This window comes from Ips typographus, linkage group LG16, assembly GCF_016097725.1.
Source record: "Ips typographus isolate SLU linkage group LG16, UJ_Ityp_2.0, whole genome shotgun sequence".
Taxonomy (NCBI): Eukaryota; Metazoa; Arthropoda; class Insecta; order Coleoptera; family Curculionidae; genus Ips; species Ips typographus.
Window position 1 is genome coordinate 2,953,925 of NC_138437.1, and position 19,210 is coordinate 2,973,134.

Genomic DNA, 19,210 nt, shown 5'->3' on the forward strand with positions numbered 1-19,210 from the left:
TTATCACCTAACTATGTCATGTGACTCATTTCATTTATCCAACAAGACAGTCACATGATAATACACTGCACTAAGAAAACTGCTATGAAAATGGATTATTGATTTTGTGGTTGGCTGCACTCGTTGCGGGCAATTCGAAATAAGTCACAAATTTATGTTATTTTCTTATTATGTATTTGAATAAAATTTGTTTATTATTATTACTGCTGCATGTTATTGTTGAAACTGATTTCAGGTAAGAGTTTATTTAGTTTAAAATGTATTTTTTCTTTGTAATAAGAAGACATATGATATTTTTTTAAATATGCTTTGGTATAGGTACACAGAGAACTAGGCACAAAACAAGTCTGAACATGTAGAGACCGGCTTTTTTTAGTTTAGAAAATATTCTATTACTCATTAAAGAAGAAATAATTATTCTGATGAATAATTATGACACAAACATTGATTTCTTTTAATACGAAACACGAAGGCCGCATTTGTTTTCGCGCTCCATGGAGCAAGCAGTCCGAATGTGACGTCACGATGACGTAATTTAGCAAAACCATAATTTGACCAACTGTCAAATTACGTCATTGTGGCGTCACATTATCTCTGCTCACTCCCTGTATGAATTTTTTTCCTTACAATTTATATATCACTTTTTATATGTATTTTTTTAATTATTTCCAGATACGATTTTTGGATTGTAAATTTTGGAGAGCTACTAAAGAAAATCGTCAAACAAAGTAAGTAAATACATATTTTTATTTATAAAATCAAGACATACATTTAATTAAAAAAAACTTAAGTAATATTGCGAATATAGCCTACTCGTTCTGACTATGCTTAAGCATTAAAGTCAAAGTAGCTATAGATACTAGACAGAATCGTTGCCGTACCGTTAAAGTGACGACAGCTATTCTGTCTCTAAAAAAATAGCATTTTATACTAAAGTATGGATACAGAGAGCTATCTTACGCTAAAGACCTTACATGAGGTTTTGAGATAGTATCGAGTGACTACATTTCTTGAACAATTTATCAAATAAATTATAAAATAAAACATTTACAAAGTTTCCAGAACTTTTATATAGACACGCGAGAGCGGTTATGCATTCGATTAGTTTATTTATATAAAAACAATCCTTTAAATAACTAATATATAATTTGAACGACAATGTTTTACATTCTATTGCATGCCAGATCGTTTTTGAACTAATAATTTTATAACTGATGAGAACCATTTGAAGAATTGTACTTCAGATTACAATTAGAAATTTGTATGATTTAAAGAACTGCAGTTTTTGAAACCCTTTTAATATAAAAGTAACAGGAAATAAGACTTAACATCAGGTACTTTAACTTATTTTTTAAATTCAAGGTATAATCGCAGTTTTTCTGATTTGACACAGTGATGAAAAGGTGGTATTAATTACCACATGAATTGTAGTCTACTTTATATCAAAAACTCAAAATAGGTAAAAAAGGGCTATACATTAATTAATAGAGTATTTTTTTTTCGATAATAACTTTAAAACAAATTTAAACTCTGTGAGCCTTTGAGGTTCTTCATATTAGTACGTATCCAATCAACACGAGAGATTTTATAAACCAAACTTAGACTGTACGTGTACATTTCTTCATTTAAAAGTAGTTCTTATCACAACATTAAAAAAAAGTGTCTTTCTCCACGTCATAACGCATGCTTATTCTATATACAAGTCAATAACAAATCTAAAGCTATATACAGAAATGGAGCTAGAAAGAGAGGCTCCATGAAATACCTGAACTGGAAAGTTCTACAAAAATATGTTCTCAGATCAATATAACATGCATAACTTAATTTTGAGATCATTTATGGTGACCAACAGAAAAAAAAGAAACAGCCAAAGATTATTTTATGATCCGTTTGTTGATTTGAAAAGGAATTTAGTTTATTTAGGTTTTGGATTATTATTTGCATTAGGTCACGTGTAATGCAGCTATATGTAATTGGCAATCAGTAGGAAATATATTAATTCGTTACTTAATTGCTTTGAGCGGGAAAACGTCACTAAAATGCCGGTGTATCTTTACATCCCACATATAATAAAGAACTCGGACGTGAAGTTGTTTAAATTTGAAAAGCAGTAAAAATCTTTGGTGACATATGGCCATGTCTAAACATACACTGTTAACACGGTTGTTGGTTCAACTGGTAATTTAGAATTAGGTATCCCCCTTAAATAATTTATAGTTTGCCAAGCATGTTACCTGTTCTATACTAACAAACTATGAGTATTATTTTTACGCTAGGCTAATATTTTGTGAATATTTTGATACTGCTCCAAAATAACACAATAACTTCTATAAAAAAATAATAGAATCGTTTTGTTCGATTAACTGTAAAAATTTAACATATACATTGAATCCTTGACCATGTCAATCTATAAAAAATAAAAACAAGATCTAACAATAACTTAATTTCCTTATTAAAATCGATATAGTAATCAGAAACTCAACATTCTACTATAAACAAAAATATAAAGTTCTACGCATCGCTCGTAACATATAAAAATCACAACAAACATAATGAATAAGTAGGTAATTACGTAATATCAGTTGGTTTATACAACATCAGTGGTCCATTAACTCGACAAATGTAATGTTGAATAAGTCTTCATCCACTGATTTGAGCTCCAGTAAAAATAAGTCCTCGTTGCAATAATATGCCACCATATCGTCATCAATCTTGGCGATAATTCTAAAAGCGAACAAAAACACTCATTCATTACCTCTTATAATGATTTTTAGTTTAGTTTTTAATAAAAGGTAGTTTCCAATTAAAACTCCTTCCTAAACCTTATTTACCAGGTTGTAGTTAGTAAAAAACGAACAATTAGTTTGCGTCAAGTCTTACAGGTTCACTTAAGAAAAAGTTAATTAATTAGCGGCTGCAAGCCCTAATTGGTTTAGCTTTGGTGCCAAGTCAGAACCTATAATACCCGATAAACCGTTAGTGTCCAGTTCACTTCTTTACAACTACTCTGCTAATAGTGCTAATATTCTAGTCTTTTCTATGGACTTACCCTTTTTTGTTTTTGCGATACAAGTTATTAATACTCGAAGCGCTAATTTTGTACTTATTCTCAATCTGTAAATAAGGAAAACAGAGTTAATTCTATGCGAGATAGATGTTAAGAGATACTTCTGTCTTTCTTCATTTAGCACTGATTTAGAAGAAGTACTGAGCTTTTGTTTCAATTAAGAAAGTACGTAGAGGTCGAAAAAGTGAACTGATTCCACGTTGGTAAGTAGACTGGCCCAAATTCTTTTCGCTTATTATACTACAATAATATTTATGTTTTATAATCTTTATTCTGTTAGTTGTTAGAAAAAATTAATTTATTTAGACTTAAAATTTTTATCAGTGGTTGTTGTGTGTATAAGTGATTTTTTATTAATTTTGCTTAAAAAAGTCGACTAGAATTTGGACCAATGCTGTTAATTGTACATGCCACTTTTTTAGTTTTGTTACTTAATCGTGGATGAAACGTGTGTTTAAAATTAAAAGCCCAGTACGTCCAGGTCCATGCATTTTTAAAAGCGTAAGGGTTTCCAGGTTTGCTTCAAAACATATCAGACCACACATAAGTTGTGTTTTAGATTGGATTTGTATTTTGACTATTAACAATTTTGTCTACACAAGGAAACATTTTGTATAACTTTTAATACCTGAGTATCCATAAAATTTTAGTATTAGACCAATTTAATCCACTCAATACCTAAACCTATACCTGATATACAGGGATTTTTTTAACATGTACAAATCAAAGGGGGTGATTTTTTTACTTATTTTAATCTTAAAAGTTTATATGAACTTAGTGCATCATTTCCGAGATACTGGAACAGGATATGGAAATTTGAATAATTATTTACTTTTTCGTTTTAACTTTTGCAGTTTTTCGAATATTGAACCCTAATTTTTGAATGCTTTGTAATTATGTCTACATCGTAGGGATAAAATATTAAAAATGTATACTGGTTTTAATTATACTGGGTCTAAAATTACGTGCCTAAACAAACTTACCTGTTTTTTTAAGATGTCCTATTATTTTTATTGCAAATTCGGAATCTACGATAAATTCTAGGTATCTAGGCTTATTTGTCTATTGTTCTGTATCAATATTCAGTTGTTTTTGTCTAATAAGCTTTATTACATTACAAGCTTTATTTTTCACTAATAACTCAATTAATGTTAAGTAAATAAATATATACGTTAATAATTTTATACGTTGTTTGTTTTTTAAATAAGCCTAATTTAATTAAGTTGAAAAAAGTTTGCATGTCGTACAAGTTTTTATTTTGAAACACCCTGTATAATTAGAATTTCTGGAACATTCGTACCTACAACTTTTCAAGTTTTTTTCGAAAACTAAAAATAAAACTTGTAATGGGATGGTCTAAATGAAATCAATAACCCTGTACATAAGGTAACAAAAATTAGGAAAACTGCCAAACAAAACGATTGCGTTCAAATGAACTTTTATTCGTAAAATAAGCTAAAAAATAAACCCTTTTTATTTGTACAGCATATTTAAGAACATCCTCTTTCTCTTTAAATGTATGAATGAATTTTAAATTGCTTTAATCCAGTAAATGTTGAAGCAAAATTTTCAATACACTCTGAATTGGTTCACTCTGTAAAGTATGCTTGATTTTGGTGAAGTGAAGCCTCTAGTTTAGTGTACATAAATTGGTAAAACACGCACGAAATCACCCTGAATTTACCAAATTGATTGATTTGAAATATGTTGGCTTTGTGTCATCTCGACCACTTGAATTTTACCGTTTGAGTCATAATGACAAATCTAATCATTTTTAGATGCTTTTAGCATTCATTACCTACGCATGAATTTTTCCTTATTTGGACTTTTTCCAAAACCTCTAAGATCCTTGCATTAGATCTCATCTAGTATTTTTTTATGTTATTTCTGTGAATATTAAATCGTACTCATACATATTTTGACATTTTCAAAGATAACATTTGCTCTTTAATTTACCTTTTTTTTTGAAAATCTTTTAAACTTTTATTTTTTTTAATAGGCCGTTCTCACTAAAGGCGGCTTACCTGTCAGTTTCGCTGACTCAATTTGACTGATTCAGTGATACTGAACATAATGAACGTGAGAACTAGTTTTCATTTTTACTGAAACTGTTACTAAATTTGATAATTTTTAATGAAAATGAGAGAACCACTGTATATACGTTTTTCGCAGTCATAAATAGTTCTCACTTACATTTAAAACGCGAACCATTTCTGAAAATAACAAAATACCTATCATGTGCATTTGCGAAAATGCCGTCAATTAGATATTATTTCTTAACAAACTGCCTTTCGTTTGGCTAATAATGTTTACAAACTTATTTAACATCATCCGTATTTTTTACTAAAATTATATTTAAAACTCGAATTATTAGGACAGACTGTATTCATGTATATTGGTCAGCTGTCAACTAACTTTTGAATTGAGATTAGACTGTAGATGGTGTTCTTCTGTATATTTTAAATCAGTGGTTTTAACGTTGTATGTTTGTGTTCTTTAGTGAAAATAGCAACGACTCTTTACCCATCATTTAACCGTTTTTATGCTCATTGGTTTCTTCATCAGGAAAATTCACAATATTTGAAAGAAATTTGGTTCAACCGCATTAAACGTAACGGCTTCCTAAATATCGTATACAAGCCTTAAATTTGCTTATTACATGACTTAACTCCCTTTGTAGGGCTTTCTTCAATTTTGAAAAGTAACAAATAATCCAAGACTTGGATAATTGATGAATAAAGGAAGGTTCTAGCTCTTTTAACCAAGGACCACCTTTCAACAAGGAACCTTTCAACTATCTCTCTAATTTAGAAAGGTTCTAAAAACATTTTTTAACCAACAATATGTAGATAATTGTAATAAAAACTTTCCATTTAGTAATCGAGATGTCACTTCGTGCAGTTCAGCAAATTTTCATTACATTTGTAACTGCTGATTTTTATTGCAAGATGTTATATTTTTCTCTCTTATTTTATATTAGTTTTTAAAAAGGAATAACTGAAGAAACAAAGAAAAATGATTCTGGGTTTCATTACATTTTTTTTCAACGACTACCACTGAAAATGAGTGTTAAATATCTGAATCTGATTTTTAATCAACAAATCCCTTATTTTCTCTCAAACCAATTTTATCTATTTTCAGGATTTTCAATTGCTAAATGTGCAAAATAAAACCATTATAAATGCATAATTTTCTGAATACACTTTTAGGACCGTGTGATAGTGACAAGTTAGTAGCGGACCTGAACATGTTTTTACTTAAAACCTTGGAAACCCTATAAGCATTGAAAGCTAAAGCGTTAACTGTTACCAATATAAGTACTTACAGCGTTTAAAAGTCCTTGCGTCGTCGGTGGTACCACATGCAAAGGTGTGTAAACATCTTCATTTTCCTGTCTGACATAGAGCATCACTCTTTCGTTTAGAGGTGGTGGACCAACACTGCCCTGGCTCAAAAGTTTCGATCTTTTTATTGGAGGTGAATAAACTGAACCGTCTGTTGTTAAGGTGGTGTCCATTATTGTTTCTTTCTTATCAGTGTCGGGTGGAAAGTGATTGTGGAATTTGAGCGTTGGGGTTGTGGGAGGTTTGGAGGCGGCGTGGAGTAAAAATGGAGAACCCGCTTTTACGTGGTCTACTGGACCAGTTAGGGAACCGTCAGGATCATGGGCGTAAAACCCTTGGAGTTCCATGGTGGTTAGCTAAAAAGTTATCTAATTAAGTTTGTTGCTGGGATGTATAGTCGAGTTAAAGTACCTTGTCTATATCTTCAGCAGGTGAAAATAAAACAGGAGGTTTTGCAAGATCGCTCATCGTGTAAAACTCAGATCTTTCACACATAGGGTGGTAAAGCTCATCTAGCTTTTTCCTCCCTGTTGCTGTCATTTTTCTTTTTGCTGCTCTTCTTTCTTCATCTCGTGTTTTTCTTTCAGCTCCCTATAACGCCTCGTTAATTTAGCTTGGTGATTCAATAGAACATTTTTGACTTTACCTTATCACAGAACACTTTGATTTGACAATATCCTCGGTGATATATGTTTGTATCCCTTGGGTCTTCATACGTGTCAATTTGTAAATGAAGGGGCAGTCCTTTAACTCCTTTTTGGCTACTAAAATCAGTGCTTAAACACTGAACTGCTATATTAATCTGAAAAATACTTTGTTAGGTAACTGTTCAATATTTCTATGGGTATTGTAATTACTTTTGCTGGGCTTTCCATAGGATTCCAGTATATTGCTATAGCATTGTGGGCCACTTCTTCTATGCATCCCACTAGTCCTACGCTGTTTTTGGTATCTGAAACACAGAAATAAACTCTTAATAAATTGCACTTCAATATAGGAACTTAGATTTTTCCACTACAATAAGACTTACCACAATAAATCCTGATGTGTTTAATCCTGAGATTGCAACATAGAATTTAGTTATTAATTATTTGATGTTTAATAATTTTAATAGTATTAAAATTTCTTATGAGCAGATATGAAAACAATTCAAGTGGAAATCCATTTGGCAGTAATTTGCTTGCGGAGGCGTGTAACATAACTGAATAGGTTCCGATACGAACATATGGATAACCAGCGTTAAAGAATTTACAAGCTGGCCAATACCCATTAATAAAATATATCTCAAGAAAAATGCGACTACAATTATTGTATATGCAATAGTGGGCTTTGCATCAGCGATAATAAAGGAAACAAAGTCCGTAACAGTACCAATGTGGGTACCTAATCTAATTTAACATTTTCAGTTATATACAATTCAATACGTGGGCAGTGCTCGTGGGATGTTCTGATACTATTTTGTATTTCCATATGTGAAAGGTTATTTTTAAAATCGTTTTCAAAATGACGCTATTGCTGCATTCTTATTACCTATGATGCTGTAAAGTGTAGGAAATTCCTTTATGTAGATAATATTAATTTTTATTTGTGTGGTGTGTGTAACCAAATTTCAAATTCCTGGAATTACCACAAAGCACCATCTTTATATGGCAAATAGCTTTACATACAATGTGTTTTTCAGTTAACTTAAGTGTAGTAAAATTAACTGAGTGGACAAAATATATTATTGATTCTTTATAGTGAGTGTCACAGTGTTTGTACTAACTGAAATGCATAATCAAAATAAAGTACCGGTTCAAGAGTTTATACTAATAATGATGACAAATTTACATAAAAAAATTTTGACTGCCTCTGCAGTAAAAGATTCAAAAAGGTACACTAACGGAATCTAAGCTGGGATGCTATTCAGATTCATTTTTAGGTGATATAACTAATGACCTAAGCTTTGAAGTCATCCTTTCTAAATTTATTATGCGCATTTTTAATTACGAAGATGATATAATCATGTGGGAAATCTTTGTCCGAGGTACGCATTCGATTTTGGGGACAGGACTTACGGATTGAATTTATAGGCCATAAAATCTGATCTCAGAAGCAATTGTATCAGTAACGAATTAAGACATAAAATTTATCTCACTCTAAAATAGGTTAGAAGGACTTTTGAAATTTCTAAATCGCCATCGTAAAAACATTTCTACGAAGAGGTCGGAAAATGGATTAAATTATTTAAATTTATTCAATTAACTTTTATGAAAGCTGTAAATAAGTACGAATATGTTTTTAAATGGCCGTGCATGCCCAGGACGTAGTAAACGTTTATAGCTAAGGTAGATTTAACAGCATGAAGAGGCCAGGAATGAGCAGAATACAAAAAGGAGAAAAAAAAGATAACCTACCTGCGTCCAAAATTCGTTGTTTTACTGAGTGCTGTCGACCGTGCCAAAACTGCCAAGCCTTTATTTCGTCTTCTGGGCTTTTCTCTTCTCTAAACATCAGCATCACAATACTCTGCAAGAAAATATCATTTTATAAATTTAAACTGTTCAGTGTTAGTATTCAAATCTGAAGATACAATGTTAATCTTTTCACGCCTCGTTAAGGTTAGTTGATGCGCAAAACTTCTTTGAACAGGAATTTACGAAGAATTTCAATGCACTTCAGACAAGTATTATTTTTCCGCTTCTTTTATGAATTATCAATGAAGGAGGAAATTCTATCTTGGAGATTTTAAAAACGTTAAATTCCACAAAGATGGTTTAGAGTCGAAGTTTATAAATAATATCTTAAGCTCAATTTCTAGTCAGTTTTTTAACGAAGAAAATGTATTCGTCAAACTAAATTAATATATCTTTTCACTAAAGCGATAAATTAAATAGCTTCTAGTTTCTCTAAGTACCCATCCCAAAATTCCCTTACTTAATTTATGGGACTATAAATTTTTACTTCAAAGCACTTAATTATTTCGTGTGGTGCAATTAATTAGTAATCAATTTAAAAAGAACTGAGTAACTTTAATGACATTCCAAGGCAAAATGTATTACCTAGATACATAATTGAGTATTTTACTTTTACAAACCAAATTGCAAAAACAAAAGAAATTTGAAAATCTTTTTGAATTAATTTATCGAAAAATAATTAAAAAGTGTGATCATAAAAGTCATCATAAAAACCAAATATGCTATAAGTAGTTTTAGTACAACTTTATAATTTATTTATTACAAAGAGGAGTATAGTATTTGCGTAAAATTTGTTTTCTATATGATGATCTATTTTTGGTCTATGATATGAGGTTATACACTTTGAACAAAGAGTAACATCTCGTATTTTTTGCAATTTTCGTTTTAGATAAAGCAGCTAAAACACAATATTTTTGCTAATTTTCTTCCACCACCAAGAAAGAAATGTAAGTACACAAAACTAATTAAATCGTGTAGGTAATAGTTAAAATTATTTTTTAAATCAGCTTATCAATAAATATGAAACTGACAAAAACTAAAACTGTCATCAAAATACCAGGGATATTTACACCACCCTGTAGCTCAGAAACGAAATGTATAAGTTTGTCTAACTAACACTAAATATATTATTGTGTAACTAAATGAGTTTAGACAAACTTAGGATGCTTTATTAAATTGGAAAGTTTCTTTTAGAATTATCGATTTATTAGCAGAGAAGTGCGAAAAAAGTATTTCCCTTTTCTAATTGATGCTTTAAAATTTCACTGAATCAGGTTCAAAGAGGTCATCAATAGTTTTGGTTCCCATTGATAAACTCTAATTTTTATGACATTTGCATAAAATAGCAATAACTAGTTTTCATATATTGGTTAGCAGACTTTTGCCAAACATTTCATTGATGATCGTTTATAGTCAAATTATATTATTTTTTTTCCTACAATTTGGAGGACTTGGAAACTTTGAACTATGTCTGCCAAAATACGAGTAACCTCATCTGACATTTGCAACTATGTTTAGACTATTATAAATTGAAAAAAACAACTGGAAACGGTCCTGGCAGCATACATGCAGGTTGTTCGAAAGTATGTCTCGCAGGCAGTGGCCAAATTTCAGATGACTTGGCCTTTAGATAATAAAAAGCGAAACACTGAATATCAGGTAAGAAAAGAAACGCTGGAAGGGATATGTGGTTAATCCGACGCGACGTTGGGTAGAGGCAAGTGACCGTTTAAGTCCCATTCTCATACCTAACGCACGATCAACTTGAAAGGTATCGACTAAGGGCGATATCTAAAACAATCAATTTGATATGTCTTTTTTATCGGTTCAAAAACTAGTCTAATAGTCAAAATGGAAACAAAGTGTGGTGACAGAGTGCTAATACATCATTTACTGCTTGCCAACCAACTAGCAAAAATACTAGCTACATTGTAACTAATTACATAGATTAGCTTAATAGGTTTTAGAAACAAGTCACAACAAAAACTTGCTAATTATTCAAGAAGCAGCTTCAATACAGCTGCATCGTTTTTAAACTGACATGAAAGCTCTGAAGATGTTGAAAGTCACTGAGTATTTATAAAGCTGATTTTCAAGGGAATGTTAGTGTCATATTCATCACAAGTTGTGATGTGTTTTATAACGCAATTTATCACATGTATATAGTGAGATATTCGAGATATCCGATCAAATATTAATACATGCTTCGAATGCCTATGCTGACTTTACTGGCAAGTTAGATTGCTGAAGTGTTAACCTGGTATTTTCGAAGTACAGGTAAAGTAATCGAGTGGGTTTGTTGGTGTAGACGCCAAACAATTTCGCGTGATTGATTAACTGAGATAATTGGTTAAATTGAATGTTAATTTCAGTTCTCAACATTGGTTATTTAAAAAAAAACCGTTAACAGAATAAATCACATTTCTGGTTGGATTTAATTTCAATAAGAGCCCTGAATATGCCAGTTTGGTGATTGATTTTGTTTAAATGAATATTGTAAGCACGATCAAATTATTTTTAGTTGAGCAGAAAAAGCAATTCATTAAGGCTTAAGCTTAATTCTGAAAAAGGAGAGCTCAATAAACTTATTCAAAAAACAGTGCAGATCTCATTGGTATGTATGGGATCGTTGAATTTTTATGAAATTATGAAGAATTAGCAGTTAAACATTTCAGGCTGAAAGCCAATTATTGATCGGGAATTTGACCAAAAAACTCGCTCCGCTGACATTCGATTCCACTTACGGTCATGAGTAATGATCAGTAGTTGCTTTCCTATGACAAAATGCAGCAATTCTAATGAAGACAATTTACAATTATATACGTACTTGATCATTAAGACTATATTCAATGGAATTGCTTTTAATTATACCAATTAATACGAAAGTTTATAGACGGTTGTTAATTAGCTGTAATAATGTGAATTAATACGTTCAGTGATAAGTGAGCAATGTCATTATGAAAATAAATAAAATACCCATCTCACCTAAGAGATTAATAATTCTTAAAAAACCCTTTCTGTCCTGCAAATAAAAACACGTTTTCTTTTTATTTGTGGGATTGCGGATAAACAACTTAAGGTTTAATCAATTTTATCATACTTTCTACGTCTTTTTGCACTTTAAGCGTTGAAAGGCAAGACACGCGATTATTGCTAATTTTAACAATTCTATTTCATTATATACACTCCACTCCATTATCTCAAACAATTTAAAGAAAAAAATATGGATTTTTTATGAACAACCGTAAAACCAAACATTACTGTTGGTTTATAGATATTTAATACTACCTGCATCATTGTGGTATTTCTAAAAACAAAACTTACCTTTACGGTTTGGGATTTTAATTGTTTGTCAGGATCGGGGATATACTCCAGAGTAATCCCATAAAATTGACCTTTGTTTATATAAGTTATCCTATCATCTTCCCTTCTTTGCGATGTTGAAATTGGCGACTCCAAGTTGTACTTAAAGCCATATGGAGAAAATCTGTAACAAACCAAATGTATTAGAACAATGCATTCAATACCATATGGTACTGTTTAGTATAATGTAAAAAAAAATTGTAAAATATTTTCGGCAGGTATCGGATCCTCTCATTGAAACACCTCACGAAAAAAATGTGGTGTGGAATATTTAAACGAAACTAATAGCTTGTCGGTATGTGAAATGTTACAGTTACGAATGTAAAAAAAAAACATTAATATGGGACGTAAAAGAACTCGTTTCGTGTTTAAGGCAAAAGACAAAGACAAGTGGAAGAGTCGAAAACAAGAGACCTGTTGAACCGAGGTTATTACAACGCCACTCGTACAATTATGACAAATTTTGAAATCTGCAAATGTTGGTTAATCTACTGTACGACACAACCACTTAAACTAGTTTTTGATAATGGCGCATACAACTGTTTTATCAGCCGGACATATGGTACTTGATATAAAGTGTTATTTCTTGGATCACGTTTGTCCACTTTACGCGCCCGTACTAACTGCGAGGTCACAAAACATTGTTCAGTTTTAATGTTTTACTCCTAACTAAATTGAATTTAGACCACTTCCGAGAACTTTAAAACCGACATGTTCTCACAATTTCAAAGGGACCTGACACACCGTCGTTATGACTTTCTAGCTGTCCCAAGTCGTTTTTTTAATGAAAAATTGTCTCCTTATGTACACTGTATAACACATTTTCACATACATTCAGCATCATTAAATATATTGTTGTATAAACAACGTTGGTAATACAGTGTAATTCAGATAGAATCTTTAAAAAGGATAATAAGTTGAATTTTTTAAAACTAACCAAAAAATAGGCATATCAGACCACTAAGTAACTAAACATTATGGTCCTTAAATAATCGTTTTAGTTGTCTCAAAGTCACTTTTATTCAGTTTAGGATTTAAATAATTCTCAAAACTATAAAGGGTAAATTTTTGTTAAAAAAACAGAGCTACTTGACAAAGCTTCTGCAAGAGGAAAGTTTGAAAAATTATCTTTTTACTTTTGTATGTCTATTAATTTCCTTCCAAAGGTCCTATTTGAGTTCATTAGAAATTTAGCCTTTGACGTACCAGCATAAGAAAGTGCCAGGAAAAAATTTGGTTTTTTGATAATTGGTTAACTCGTTAAACTAAAATAATACTTAGCCTAATTAACTCCTTACCGAACAAAAATAAATCTACTTACATCTTTGGAATTTGGATTTTGTCAGCATCATTTTGGCGTCCAAAGTCGTGCCAGGGTCTACTCCTGGTAGTTTGGGATCCGGGAGATTGAGAGTTTCCGTTACTTTTCTGAGATAACGACAATGGATCCAAGAGTGAGGAGTTGTTTTGGCATAGTTCGGTATAGTCGAAGGACTAAAAATACAATTAAGGGCCTGCATAAGTTTCGGTACAGATCTAAGTGTACCTATGTACTTATTTGGAATAAATCTAAGGTCCCTGACCAACTTGAAACTAACTAATTTAGAACCTAACTTTGTATTTTGTTAAGGTTTGTTGGTCATTCTGTAACTAGACGAAACTATTTCGATTTAATCCACATTATTAGTGAGACTAAAGTTATGTCAATTTAGAATCGCAACACGAGCTGTAACAACTAAATGAACTTCTTTTCCTCCTGAAGCTATTTTATAAGTAATACAATCTGGTATGTACTCAACAGCAACTTAATTTGCAAGTTTTTTTTTTGGAGAAGTACTTTGCACACTTTGTTGACCATAATGGTGGTTTTATAAAAACTGAAAATTGACTAGGAGTAAAGGGAATAGTTAAAAAACTGGTACATATCTTCCATTTTTAGAATTACAAAAGTATTGTAATGATTATGGGTGTTCCTACGCTTTCCTAACTTTACTTAAAAGCAGGAACAAATTGGTACAATTAACTAAGAAGAACTATTAAGTTAAATATCTGGTAACTTCTATTGTTATTTATCCTTAGTTTAATTGTTAATATTTTTATAAACCCACCATTAATGTGCGGACTTAACGACTTAATAACTTAGCACTAAGTGTCAAAGCTTTTTTAGATTATTTAAATAGAAACTACTTTTCAAAAATCACTATATAAGTTACTGCGATCTTGTAAAGCAAAAAAATGTCCTTTCAAACCGAAAACTGTTAATTAATAATCAAATGAGTAGACCTATGCACTAACGTTATTTAAAAACTTTCTGATCTGTTTCATAATTTGATGATTTTGTTACTCTTTCAGTAGTTTTGGAACAAAAATAAATGGTACAATGTAGAAAAGAAGCTACCATTCTTTGTTTGTTACCCCTTATGGAGACTTTTTTAAGCATTACGTGGAGAGTGCTCCTGAAAAAGTTGATGCTTCTATGAAGACAAAGGAGTTTGATTATTGTGTAACTGAATTTGGATGGCTCCTCAATCGATTTTCAATGATTTACATGAATAAACTCAATAGGATTATAATAGTGTCGTCCGCATACATCTAGTTGTTAGGGCTCGTAAAAGACCAGGTTCAGAATATGAATTTCATAAAAAAACGGTTACGTCATCATCTGTTCTTTTGTCTGTCACATATATTCACAATATAGTACAATAGTAAAGACTTCCTTCCTTTAACTGGTTCATTACTCTGTAGACATATACAGTAATTTTAGGTAAGTAGTTTTGATAGTTTTTTTCTTGCATTAGTCAAAACCACAATATAGATGCTTTCAAATACCCTCTACATAGCTTTAAGAATTTATTCTGTAGCTAAAGTCAATATTGTGATTTCTCAAGAAAGTTCATTTACCGAAATACAGAAGTTTTGATATTTTTAACAGCATTGTCTTTTTTTTATTTGAAATAATCCTTATATTATTCAACAGCAATTACAATCAAAAATCTTTTGTAAAAATACAGGATTGTCTTATCTACTTAGCACTTAATAAGTGGTTTTAAAAATATTTAATATTGTAGTGAATCTTTGACACCCAGTATTTCAGTTATTTCAGACATTAAAGACAGTTTGTTTGAAAAAATCCTGTGTGTTGATAGGATATCGTGTAATTTACTTAAGCTAAATGGTGTATCACGTTAGTATCTGACCAAGTAATGATAAGTGATTGACGACATGAGTGAATTTTAATATAAACCACGTGTGTGATGACGTAACAGTTTTCAATCTAACCGTCTGTACAGATAGGAGTACACTAAAATTGTGGATAAACAATCGAGATTTGGAAGATCTGATAGGTTTTTTCTAGGGCTCACCTGCTGCAGCGTGTTCTGATCACGAGGTGTGATAGCATCGGCCCCGATTCCACTATCAGGACTAGGGAGATCAACAGTAAGACCAGCAGCAGCAATAACCCCTTTTCCGTGATATTGAGTTTGTCTGACGTATCTTTCTACAAAGCTAGCAGTGGCACCGCCACTGGCTACTTCTTCACCATAAGCAATTTGTCCTTGCCTGAGTTGACTAGAGTAAATGGGTTCGGGCGCACCAGCACCCGATGCGACAGTCGTAAAATATTCACGGTAGTAAGGATCAGCGGAAACGGTAAAAGCACCCGAACTGCTAGCCCTACCGGAAGAAGTGGAATAGATGGCCGAGCCGGAACCTGTGGGACCACTGCCCATGGTACTCTGAGTGTATTGAATGTTATGGTCGTTGTAGGGAATTGGTGATGGGGTTCCACTGCCACTACGACAATTATTGCTCATGGAGGTGAATATCTGCGTTGTGTACATAGCTGGCTTGAGTCCATCCGTAGAGATAAATTCAATAGGCCCCGTGTTGGATCCTTCTGCCAAAAGGCTACTGTGTGTAGATGTCGGTGTTCCGTTAATTGATCTTGAGCCGTCTTGAGGAGAATTGAGGCCTCTGTGGCTCTCGTCTTTGATTGAATTCACGTCTACTATCAAGTCCGTAGGCTGGCTTCCGCCACCAGAAGATACCAGCACCACCTATAACCACCAAGGGAGGATGTTACATGGCCAAAACGACACATGCTGCTCTAGGTGGCCCTAGGACTAACCTACTTCGATTCTACCAGCTTTTGCATGCACTAATCTACTAAACATAAACATGACCACCGTACAACCGGAGAATGTCTAAGAAAAGCTATATCATTCTCCTGTATAGAGGAGCTAATTTACGTGAAATTGAGCCAGGCAGTAGTCCAGTCCTTCATAATCCTTTCAAAACACTTTCACACTAAACCCAAAACAGTAGCCGCATAATTCTATATATGTTATATAGAAAGCTCCCAAAAACAACGCGTATATCACTATAATAATCACCTTAGGTCGAGATTGCTTCGAAATTATGATCGAACCATCTAAGCTACCGGAACTGGGCGAGCCGCAATCTAGCTTCCGGTGATGGCTGAGGTCTTCGGGTTCTCGTTTCACGATCTGCAAATTTTGTCCGGCGGTGCCCGCGGGCTGTGCGTACCCAACGTGTTGGTTAATAAATAAACCTTGCAACTCTTGGGAGCTTAATTGACCGCCACTGCTCAGAGGCGGAGTCCCAAGTTCTAATCCCGCCCCACTCACTAATCCATTGGTCGCTTTCAGTTGCGACGTTAGGATGCCACCGGCTTGAGAACTTGGCCTGTAACAAACGTATTACGTCATCGAGTTTTCGAGTAGTGGGGAAATTGATATATTCAGCTTCTTGTATTTTCGCGTTACTATTTCTATAATAGGGTGTGTCCCGTCACTTGCCAACCTCAACGTTACCCTATTTTATCCCCAACGTTTTCTTCAATAAACGCACAATTCTTACTATTAAAATGCACGCCACTGGCGATGGATCGTAAAGTGCCTAAGGCCATACCGTTAAAAATCTTTAACCAATACACAATTCCAACTAAAGTGAGAAAAAAATCAGTAAGATAGTGAGTGCTGGAATTATTAAGTGAAACAAAATATGTATTTGCGGTTTTGAAGAAAACAGAAACTTTGTAGAAAAAGTGCTAATATTTGTCCAAAATCACATAATACAACATTATAAAGTTAATATCCTTTTCAGTAAAAAATTTAAAGCTAAACATTGCACGCATATTGGACGGAATACTCATATCTAAGTGATATCAACAGTCAATTAGACGAGAAACCCCTACATTCATAGATCACACTCTGTTTTGTTTTCCGTTCATTTCCTCTAGGCCCTGAATATTTATAATACTACGCTAGATCTGTATCAATAATGGTTTGAAAGCACAATTCTGAAATTTACTCTGTTGTTGTTATACCCAAATATCAACACTGAAGCAACTTTTAAAAATTAATTTAAAGAAGCAAAATTGAGAGCAAGGTTTTTTCCATTATACCAAGTGTTTTAAAATAAGTCTGCAATGATTTAACAGCTTAACTTAGAGCCAAAATGAAACCACAAAGTTTTCAAATTTTATTTGACCGTTTTTTATTAACACGTTACTATTTGGTATATTTCTATATGTATACTGTACCAGTGAATAGTCTTCACGCTTCATAAACACTTATGTAGTTGTGTGTTAAGACTATGTGAGGAAAGACGTTTTAGCAAGCATCTGCTTTAAAAGTTGAAGGGTTAAATGTTTTCCTATACAAATTTAAATGAAAACCAGTTTGGATGCCAAAAAAAAATCAAAATAGACTTCTGAGGACAGTAACGCACAAGTAATCCAACTAGGGTTTCTGTGTTAGAGACATCAACAGTTACATAGACAAGAAACACTTTATGTGTTTGAATTTGCTGCTCTTGTTTTGATTTGTAATTGTAGCAATAATATGTCAATTTTTAGTCAACTAAAGAAAAAGTGTCTTCAATTGTGAATAACCTACACTGCTCTATGTGTACTTCTCGATTGGTTGTCTTGCAATTAAAAGTCACTTTTTGAAACAATTCACTAAATAATTTGATGTAATTAAGAAAAGACAAACGGTATGTATCACCAGTATACCTGAAACGAATTTAGAAAAGTGTCATTACTTTAAATAAAATGATTTATACTAGTTTTACATCAAAGTTCACGTCAATTTATTGATGAATAAATTTACGAACTTTATTCATCCATAAATCCATGAATTTATTCACGTGAAGAACCAGTTTTACATCAAACAAACTTTCATGTAAAATTTGTCAAATGTCAATTATTACCAACCCACAAGAAAGTAATTTATTTTTCAGTTAATTTTTAAATTGAGGTTTGGTGTATATTTGTTTCCACAACTCATTTTGTTACAATTATTATCATGACGGAAAATAGAACATGCTCTATTTTCGTGAATTTCTTCACGATAAATCTGAAGTCAAATTTTGCTTTACACTGATCCAATTTGTCCTTCAAGTCCTCTTGTGATAATAAATTCACGAATTTATTGGCGTGAAGTCGTCGGTGTAAAACCAGTATTACAAGTGAGTTCAACAGTCAATTAGGTGAGAAAACTTCTAAATGTGTTGTTGCATATCGTTCAAAGTGCCGATCACTAATAAGTGGTTAATACCGATTTTTTACTATTTGATTTTAATAATCTAGAACTATGTAACACTGGCAATCTAAATCACTTTGTTTGGCTGTCTACATTTGATGGTATTAATAAATATGGTGGTGTGTAGTTAACGGGATAAAAATTATACTACAGTCAAATTTTGACACTTTAAGCCTATATAGAAAATTAACTATCTAGAAATTCCATCTCTTTTAACATTACCTAAAAATGAGTTTCAGTTAATCTGATCAACAGTTTAAAAACTTTCTACATATTTAGATTACTATCGGCTTTTACGTTTGATGTGTTAAGAAATAAACGGTTATAAAAACTATACAACGCGGACAATGTAACTCCTAGCATAATAACCGTATCAAATAGGACAAATCAAGGATCCTGAGCTCTGATTAG

General features: G+C 32.3%; 1 protein-coding gene and 1 long non-coding RNA gene across 3 annotated transcripts in view; one reads left to right on the forward strand and one right to left on the reverse strand.

The window, feature by feature from the left end:
• The first annotated feature begins 128 nt into the window (after positions 1–128).
• The window catches only part of LOC145738796 (uncharacterized), a 116,485-nt gene continuing 97,403 nt past the window's right edge, over positions 129–19,210 (forward strand). Inside the window, exons 1-2 of the long non-coding RNA XR_014180862.1 lie at positions 129–235; positions 673–728. This is a non-coding gene — a long non-coding RNA (uncharacterized LOC145738796). The remainder of the gene's footprint in view (positions 236–672; positions 729–19,210) is intronic.
• grh (grainy head) overlaps positions 730–19,210 on the reverse strand; it is a 72,573-nt gene continuing 54,092 nt past the window's right edge. Inside the window, exons 4-14 of one of the 2 annotated variants that reach the window (XM_081993847.1) lie at positions 16,625–16,937; positions 15,593–16,288; positions 13,552–13,724; positions 12,192–12,354; positions 8,808–8,919; positions 7,269–7,363; positions 7,058–7,213; positions 6,823–7,002; positions 6,393–6,767; positions 3,050–3,114; positions 730–2,724 (exon numbers count right to left, since the gene is read on the reverse strand). In XM_081993847.1, the coding sequence (XP_081849973.1) occupies positions 2,598–2,724; positions 3,050–3,114; positions 6,393–6,767; positions 6,823–7,002; positions 7,058–7,213; positions 7,269–7,363; positions 8,808–8,919; positions 12,192–12,354; positions 13,552–13,724; positions 15,593–16,288; positions 16,625–16,937 (2,455 nt within the window). In that variant the 3' untranslated portion in view covers positions 730–2,597. The remainder of the gene's footprint in view (positions 2,725–3,049; positions 3,115–6,392; positions 6,768–6,822; positions 7,003–7,057; positions 7,214–7,268; positions 7,364–8,807; positions 8,920–12,191; positions 12,355–13,551; positions 13,725–15,592; positions 16,289–16,624; positions 16,938–19,210) is intronic. The other variant, XM_081993848.1, reaches the window with a different exon arrangement.